The sequence below is a fragment of the Alosa alosa genome, chromosome 24, assembly GCF_017589495.1.
Source record: "Alosa alosa isolate M-15738 ecotype Scorff River chromosome 24, AALO_Geno_1.1, whole genome shotgun sequence".
In the NCBI taxonomy this organism is placed as follows: domain Eukaryota; kingdom Metazoa; phylum Chordata; class Actinopteri; order Clupeiformes; family Clupeidae; genus Alosa; species Alosa alosa.
This window is the reverse complement of record NC_063212.1, coordinates 8,038,635-8,048,634: the sequence shown is the minus strand read 5'-3', so window position 1 is coordinate 8,048,634 and position 10,000 is coordinate 8,038,635. Positions and strand designations below refer to the sequence as shown.

General features: G+C 44.1%; 1 protein-coding gene across 1 annotated transcript in view; it reads right to left on the bottom strand.

The window, feature by feature from the left end:
* The window catches only part of LOC125289955 (pyruvate carboxylase, mitochondrial-like), a 219,245-nt gene that overhangs the window by 43,088 nt on the left and 166,157 nt on the right, over positions 1-10,000 (bottom strand). Inside the window, exons 6-7 of the mRNA XM_048237070.1 lie at positions 2,161-2,305; positions 1,935-2,024 (exon numbers count right to left, since the gene is read on the bottom strand). Of these exons, the coding sequence (XP_048093027.1) occupies positions 1,935-2,024; positions 2,161-2,305 (235 nt within the window). The remainder of the gene's footprint in view (positions 1-1,934; positions 2,025-2,160; positions 2,306-10,000) is intronic.

Sequence of the window (10,000 nt, the reverse complement as noted above, 5' to 3'; positions counted from 1 at the left end):
GAGGTCATGGTGGTGGCCCCTCCGTCTCTGTCCAAGAAAGTTGGGGACGTCTTATTGAACGTAGATGGCTTTACCATCAGGCCCTCCCAAAAGTGCATTAACTTAGGTGTGACTCTGGACTGCAACCTCTCACTCCAAGCTCACAAATCCGCCTTCTTCCACCTCAAAACATCTGCAGACTCGGCCCCTCACTGTCAGACACTGTTGCGGAGACTCTGACACATGCCTTCATCACCTCCCCGCCTGACTACTGTAACGGTGTCCTTTATGGTCTTCCCACCCAAAGCACTGGACAAGCTACAGCGTGTCCAAAACTCGGCTGCCAGGATCCTCACACAAACAAAGCGATGGCAACACATTACCCCCACACTCAAGCAGCTTCACTGGCTCCCGGTGAAGTCACGCATCACCTACAAAATATTACTCCTTACATGCAAATCCCTCAATGCTCTTGCTCCCCAGTACCTCTCCGATCTCATCCAGCATCACTCCCAGCCAAGGTCCCTGAGGTCCTCTGGCAAGGACCCGCTTGTCATCCCCCGTTCCAGGCTACGGACTTTTGGTGACAGAGCCTTCTGTGTTGCTGCCCCCACCCTCTGGAACAGTCTACCTCTCCATACCCGCCAAGCCCCCACACTGGCTACGTTCAAAAAGCACCTAAAATCACATTTATTCACTGAGGCCTATTGAGACCACTGAGACCACCCTGCCCCCCAACCCCACTTCTACCCCCTCCTCTCTTCTCCCCTCTATTCCCCTGCCCTATCTCCTTTTGTAAAGCAACCTTGGGTTACTTGAAAGGCGCTATATAAAACTAAGTTATTATTATTATTATTATAAACACAGCTGCATGCACACTGTTCTCTCTCACACACACACACACACACAAAAGCTCATAAACACACACTCTAGTGTGCATACCTACATACACTCATACAACCACTTGGGAGTGGCTGGTATGCGCAGCACACACACACACACACACACACACACACACACACACACACACACACCTAAAGCCATGTAATGAGATTTCTAATGGAGCTGGATCCCTTTTGTCATTTGGCCCCCGTGATGGGGAGAGCATAGGGATTAGGCCTGCATTATCACACTGTCACTCGCCCGCACAGAGATGGACTGATAGAGGAGGAGGAGGAGAGGAAGGAGGGATGGAGAGAGAGGAGGAGGACAGTCAGTCTCCTGTGTGTGTGTGTGTGTGTGTGTGTGTGTGTGTGAGAGAGAGAGAGAATCATCATTCTGTATGTGTGTTTTCCTTTGTTAGTGCAGTCTTCTTTCTGTTCTAAGAAGTTTAGCTGTTTGTGTGCATGTCAGTGTCAGTGTGTGTGTGTGTGTGTGTGTGTGTGTGTGTGTGTGTGTGTGTGTGTGTGTGTGTGTGTGTGTGTGTGTCTGTATGTGTTGTGTGATATTGTGTGCTGTGTATCACAAGAGAGTGTTTTGTGTGTCTTCAGTGTTTAAACTCCTGTGTGACTCATGGTTTGTGAGAGATTTTTAACAGTGGTCAAACATTTTTTATATTAGCTTCCCAACGTTTTTTACTTCAATTGGGACCAGGGGACAGATTCCTAATTGCAAACATGAATGTACTGCAATGAATGTAGGTTGACCTTTTGCATACATCCAACAACAGATTGAAACCTATAGAGTTGCCAGTCCATAGAGCGAAAAGAGATTAGAGTGTTTATGAAGCTGTGTGTGTGTGTGTGTGTGTGTGTGTGTGTGGTGAATGGGAGCCTACAGCCTACAACATCAGTTGTAATATTTTGGAACAATGTAAAATGAAACATTGGTCGAGTGGATTAACTAAACAAATAGTGTAATCCTTGTGGTGTATGTGTGTATGGTGTGTGTGTGTGTGTGTGTGTGTGTGTGTGTGTGTGTGTGTGTGTGTGTGTGTGTGTGAATGTGGGTCTTACCAAGAGGAACAGTAGGGACGACTGGGTCAGTAGTAGACGGTTTGGCTTTGACTGGTATTGGTGTTGTTGGCCCATTAACCATTACATAACCTGTGAAGTGTATACACAGCATCGTTAGCAAACACACCTGCACACACACACACACACACACACACAACTCACATGCACAAAGAGACACAGACACACACACTCGCACAAGCACACATAAAACCACATAAACACAGACCGAGGTAATGCAGTAGTTTCTGGGCTCTGTTCTGCACTGGCTTGAGGTTGAAGAGATTCTGATTCTCATCAATGAACTGGGTGTCCACAGTGCTGTACAGGAACTGGTCATGGCTCAAGACATTCAGCAGGAAAGGGATGTTGGTCTGCACAAGAGACAACCATAGAGAGAACATGTTAGCATTTAGCATTGAGCACTACATTGCAAAGAAAAGCACATTACAAACATAATCACACACACACACACACACAGAAGCACATATTGCATTGAGGCCAGGCTATTCCCCAAGTACCTAATCTCTAGGTGGAATTAATCCCAATGGAAATGTCTTCATTAGGAATGTACTACTCACAACACACACACACACACACACCCCCCCCCTCCCCACACACCCACCCCTCACCCCACACACACACACACACACACACACACACACACACACACACACACACACACACACACACACACACACACACACACACACTCAATCCCTCAGTCAATATTAGCGGTATTATGCTGGACACCCGGTGGAGAGTGCAGTGCAGTGCTGTGGAAGGAAAGTCACTCTCCTTGGAGTTAATAGAAATGAATTGATAAGGAATTGACCAAGGAATAAAGCCATAGCACACAATATTTTCTTAACCAAAGTAGTGGTATCATCACTGAAAAAACTGGCCCTCTCAGTCAGTTAGATTTTCATGTTGATTTGTGATCTACTGTACAATCAACAGTCTGTTCCAAGATGGCTGACATTTGGAGTGGACTTGCCTTAAAAAGCTCAATTCTGAAGTTGGGAAAAAAACAGAGAGAGAGAGAGAGAGAGAGGGAAAGAGAGGGAGAGAGAGAGAGAGAGATTCTCCTTTTTGTATCTGTTGTCTCTGTGTGTTGGATGCAGAATGTATTCATTATATGTGTGTATTATGCCTGCATGTTTGCTCTTAGCTAACTCCATAAGGTATAATGGACGACATGGCGGTTAATGCACTTTTGAGGTGGCACCTCAAAGTGCATTAAATTCTCCTACCTCAACACCACGGAGTCCATTATCATGCTTAAATCAATGTGACAATTTTTGAGTTGTGTTAACTTGTAATTTCCATATTTTGTGTTTTGATCATTAAAACTGTCTTGTTGTAGAACTACGTCTTTGTGCCACACATTGATTCATTTCTTCACAAACTGCCGTTACCAGTTCTACATGGGGGGCCCAACCATTTGTTCTGTCTCAATCACTGCCAAGATAGCATATCCCAGGATTCTGTTTAGCCTTAGCTTTGTAAAATCACTTTCCCAAAAGTCCTTGCTCCAAATGCAGCGTAATGGAGCTGATGGAATGATACACAACATGGCTCTGCTCTGAACGCTGGCTAATTTGTAAATTTGTTGCGATGCGACAGTTCATTTAAACTTCACGAGCTTGGCGAATGGATATACAGTACAAGCATAACACAGCCACAAAACTGAAACTACTTCATAGGTGTGCAAATATGTGAACGTTAATTGATATTTTCAAAGAGCGCATCACAATAGGAAATTTGACCAAGCAGTGCTATAAATTAATTTACTACAGACTCATTTTAGTATTAGACACTCAAAGAACTACATTTTACAAACACACACACACACACACACATACCCACAGGGATTTATTAATAAAGTGTTCATGACCCTTTGACTCTGCCAGCCATCAATGGCATCATTATCTTTGCGCTCAATACCCATAGTCACATGCTATGGGGCTTGGTAGTGATGTACACCCACCGACAAAGACACACAGACACACACACACACACACACACACACACACACACACACACAGCCACTTATTTAGCCAGCCGCTGTGTTCAGCCAGGTCATCAGCATCAGGGTGTTTTAGCCAATATCAGCAGGGCACAAGGTCAAAGTGTTTGAGAGGAAAAATCTCAATTTCCCATAAAGACCTAGGAGAGCCTCCCTGGCCCGGTCCTGAGAGAGCTTAGAGGCCTTATGGGTATCAGTGTAGTCACCCCCACACACACACACACACACCCACCCCCTCCCACCCACACACACACACACACACACACCCCACACACACACACACACACACACACACACACACACACACACACACACACACACACACACACACACACACACACACAGTCTCCTCTAGCGGCAAAGAAGCCGCTGATGTAAGTGATACTCATGAGTCTAGAGGGCTTATAAAAGGAACATGCATAGAAATGGAGAGAGAGGGAAAGAGAGAGAGAGAGAGGGAGAGAGAGAGAGAGGGGGAGAGAGAGAGAGAGAAGAACAGAAAGAAGCGAGAGGAGGAGATGCATCAAAAATGTGAAAGCCTCAGCAGATGAGAAGGGAGAGGTGGCACTGGCAGAACAAAGGACAAAAATAGAAGAGTGCAAAAAAGGCAAATGAAAGACAGACGAAAATCACCAACACGGCACAAGCTCCAGAACAGAATCTCAGTCTCTGAGTGAACTATGTTCCTCAGTAATATGGTTCAGTATGCTGCATAATGTATGCTTCTTGGTACAAAAGTACAAAACTTATTTTTATAACATTTTTATGACAGTGCAGTGTGTGTGTATTATGCAATCCCTTTCAAATAAATTGCTACCCCTGTTTACTCTGGAGTTTAGAAGTAAAATGAATAATGTCTACTACATACGCATTATAGCGGATTATCAGCAAACACATTCAAACACATTCAAATTTGGAGCTGTCATTTAAAATAGGTTATATTTTTTTAAAAATGCTAGTGTGTGACAGAGCCATGACCGTGTCTGAATGTGGACACTGACTTCAGAGGGTTAACATTCTTTTCCAGAACCTTCTACGCCAGCAGACCGGCGGGTGAGTGCTGGTGACTAATGGTGGCCTAACCCTGAGGACAGCAAGGACAGTTCAATACTGTGGGACACAGTGTGTATTATGTGTGTGTGTGTGTGTGTGTGTGTGTGTGTGTGGGTATGATGACGGTTCAATACACCCTATGCCCTCATCTGACATCATTCTGCTCCCTCTATCTCTCTCTTCTCTCTCTCTCTATCTATCTGTCAGATCTCTCTCTGATCTCTTCTTTCTATCTCACTCACATGCTGGGGTAACCCACTCAGCTATCTCATACTATGCCTCTCTCTGCCGCTCTTCCTCCACCTCTCTTTTCCCCTCTGTCACTCTCTCTATCTCTCTCTACCTCTCTCTCTATCCCTCTCTCCCTACATATCCATCCTCATGTTCCATTTTTTTCATTCATCTCCAGTTATTTCCTTTCTCAGTATTTCTTCTCTGATCCCTCTGTACCCATCTCCAATTCACTAATGCTCTTCTTCCTCTCCCTTCCTGCTCTCCTTCTTATTCTTCTCTCTCTCTCTCTCTCCCGCTCTCTCTTCTTCCTCTCCCATCTCTGCATTCCTCTCTCTTCCTGCTTCTTATTCGCGACCCATGAAATGATGTCTACCCAAAAATCTGATTGATTTCACCAGAGAAAAAAAAAATGGCATCCCCAGTGACAGCAAGGTCAGTCTCTCTCTCAATCTCTCTCAATCTCTCTCTCTCTCTCTTTCTTTTGCTGTATGTGTGGTGGAGAGTGGCTCGCAAACAGTGACTCGGCTAGTCCTACAGGAAGTGTACACTGTGTCCTGTAAAAAAAAATGTCAACCAAGTGGCTCTCTAAGCCGACCTCTAACTGTAATTTGTGTCATGTCATGTCAAAGAGCACAATTGATGCTAGTGACATGAACTGATGATGAGGAACCCTCAAACCCAGAGATGATGCTACAGTGAGATATTAGATATATTCAAGTTATTACCGGGTCATAATTGCACACATTCAATAAGATTTGGCCTATTTGCACGATTGGTGACTGAACGCTATATCTGTATGTATCTATATTACATAACTATATTAATATTCATAAATCATATTTTTTCAGGTAATATCAGTGTAACTGCAATTGTTATTTAATGTATCTTAATATAAAATAACACAACAGCAATTGTATTGAAAAGTTGTACTGAAATGAAATGAAATTAAACAACAACAACAAAATTTGATTTTTGAATAGTCTCAACAATTCAGATATTGCATTACTGAAACCAAACTCCTCATATATTATACTATAGCAGCTTCATGGAGGAAAGTGGATGATCTGAAGAACACATTGTAGCACTGCCACATCATTTTAGGATTCACTTTTCTTAAGACTGTGTTATGAAATGATAACCAACATAAAAGTGTTCTACGTTTTAGTTCTCCATATTATGTAAGTCTGTAGCCCTATAGTGAACACCATTATTCTGTTGTCTACGTCTTAGCTCTGATCAGCTGATTGTAAGTGTCAGGTGCCTTAAAGGGACCTGTCAGCGTCAGCTGATATGATTAAAGACCTGTCAAGCGTCAGCTGATATGATTAAAGTGAGACCTGGACAAACTGTTTGTGTGGATTTCCCAACTAAAGGTGGTTTTAGCTCGGAACCACAGACATACCGGAGAGACAGCACTGAGCTCGGAAATCTCCATTGTCGAGTCGCTGGTATCCGGTAAGAAGGATCCTATTTTTTGTTTGTCACCGAAAACCTCATCGGATTCAACGTTTTCTTTGTGGATTATATGGGTTGCACTGGACGTGGAACTGGACTGTTTTCTTCTTTTCGGTGGATTTATGTCTCGGAGTCTCTGTTAGTTTTCGTTTGGATGGACTGTGAGAGCGCATGAAGTGCTTAGGCCGCGTGGACACTTTGTTTGCGTTGCTTGCGATATGAACTGTGTGGAAAAAAGTGTTTGTTTGTTTTCAAGCATATTTCTGCTCACGTAAAATCTACCTGTTAACTGTATTGGTGTCTTTCCCGATGTCAGTGAAAAGCATTATTATTTATCTAGAGCCAATTCAATTTGTACTCGTGTTTAAATGGTAATAGTTAGAATCTAAAAATCTGATTGTTACAACATAGAGAGAAGTCGCTTTGTCAAAACATGTTGCTTTGAAAAGAGTCCAAGTGAGCTAAACTACTACTTAGACTACTGCTGCCAAGTTTCCCCAAAGCACACTGTCATAATAATAAAGGTAATATGAACCGCCCCTCTACTCCTTCTCCTGAGTGTTAAATCACTTCTGAACACACACATGCGTGCATATGCACACACACACACACACACACACACACACACACACACACACACACACGTTCATTTTCCATTTCTCTCTCACACACACATTAACATGCTTAGGCAAATACACTCACCCCCATCCATCTACACACAGTTTATTTACTTACAAAGTGGAGAGAAACCAAATAATCACTTATGACACATTCATGATTACTACTGGTGAACATGTTCAAGGCTGCAGAACACAATCAAATATGTATTGTCCTGCTCTGTTTATTAATGATAAACTCTGGCAAGCACACACATGAAAATACAGATACTCTCACAGTCTATCTTTATCTCACAAATACAAATATGTACACACACACCCACACACGCACCCACAACCTGGCACACCTACCTACCCACAGAAACCTACACACACACACACTCTCACTCACTCACTCACTCTCTCACACACACACACACACACATACACAAACACATGGACACACTTGAGTCTTCATACTTAGTCCTCAGTCCATGCTGTGATTAGGGACTGAGTGTGCAGCTGTCAAGTAATCTGTCTCTCCTTTCCCTCATCTGTCACTCTCTCTCTCTTATCCTGTCTTTCTTGTTCTCACTCTCTGTCTTGTTCACTCACACACACACGCATACCTTCATTTGCTCTCTTTCTCTATCTTTCTCTCTCTCTCCTTCTCAAGCTATTCTTTATCTGCAAAACTACTGAGCCATGTCAGCAAACAAGATAAACAGACAGTAACGAAGCAGCAGTGTGTCCCTTCCCACACGCACACACACACAGCCCCCTCTCCCTCTCTCATCCAAACCTACAATTAGAAACAGCACATTCCAAACCACTCTGTTTACATTTTATTCACAGGCAAAAAAAAATCAACACACACACACACATCCTGCACACATACACAAAGACTGATAATACCAACCCGGCACTATATCAGAGATTTCTATACAACGGTGCCGTATACACTCCCTCTGACAAATATGCAAGGGCACTAATGTTAGTCCCCAGACAAAATCTAGTCACACACACACACACACACACACACGCACACGCACACACTGCAATCACCTGCTGCTCTTGCAGACTGGCTGGAGATTTTGCTGGCGGAGTGTAATTACTTTGCCTGCGCTTATTGATTGATTTGTTTAAGAGGTCAATGGGATGTGTGAAGGCCCGACTTACAGACACTGCATGCAAATATGGCTTTACATACCATACTTTATCACACACACACACACACACACACACACACACACACACACACACACACACACACACACACACACACACACACACACACACACACACACACACACACACACACACAGACAAGGAGAACACACACTTGTGCACTCTGTGCACACATACAGTAAACACAGAAAAATCGCTCCCATATACACACCTGCTTAAACCTCCCTTTAATACACACACACACACGCACACCCACACATTGCAAGGTTAGTGAGAAAGTGGCAGAAAGAGGCCTACATGGTTAGCCTGTATGTTTCAATCCCAGGCCACTTAACCTGTCCGTCAATCAGCCGGCCCCCTCTAAGATAAGGACAAATAACCCTGCCGCATACACGGGTTAAGGCGCAGCAAATAGAGGCCTTTCAGCCACTGACGCGCGACATGAATAATGCAGGCGGACAAGGGCATCCTGGCCAAACTGATCCTGGGCCAGTGCCTGCTGACAGCAGCCAGTAGAGAGCGAAGCCCTGAGCCTGGTCTGGGACCCACATGCTGACTGGCTGAGCCTGATGCACCACGGAGCTGTCTGTGGTGCTGAACTCTACTGCGGGGCTCTGGCAGCATTAGTGGAGGGGTTATGGAGCGCTCTCCAAGGTGCTGAAGTGTGTAAGGACAGCAGTGGAGGCAGAGCACTGGCGATTTATTGTACTGACAGTACATTAGTGCTGTGTAAATGCCAATGCTATAAATAAAGAATCCTATCCCATTCTCTCTCTTTCTCTCTCTTTTTTATCTCTCTGTTTGTCTCTCTCTCTCTCTTTCTTTCTCTGTCTGTCTCTCTCTCTCTCTCTCTCTCTGTTGGGGGTCTATATGTTGTGGTTGAGGGTTGAGGGGGGTGGAGTGACTCAGAGAGTCAGGCAGCTAGTGTAACTAAATTTAGAGAGATAAAGACGGAGCGAATTCACACAAAAAACACACAGACATTCATGCAAGCTGTCACACATTCACAATTTCATTTACACATACACACACACACACACACACACACACACACACACAATGGGTATGTCCTGATTGTCAGGTGTGACGGCAAAAATTTAAGGGCTGTTCACCACCAATCTGTTCCAATTTAACCCTAATGAAAGAGGACAGACACACCAACACTGCCAACAGAGAGAGGGAGAGAATGTCTGTATTTCTAGACAGGAGAAGGGAGATTTCACCCGTCTATGAGAACATTACATCAAATGACTTATAAATGTCCCTGTCGAACAGGAGAGAACCTTTTTACTGAGCAATTGATGCCATCAGGAAGCGAAACCTAAACTGCACCTTTATGGGGAGAAAATATATGGCTGACATGCCCTTTTCAGAGAACACAGTACGCCATGACCTAAACAGCAGCCCACACACATTAACACACTCACATAAACACATGACCACACATGACACATACACACATGACCAAACATGACACATACACTCACCCAGCCCTACCCGACCCTGGTGAGTAA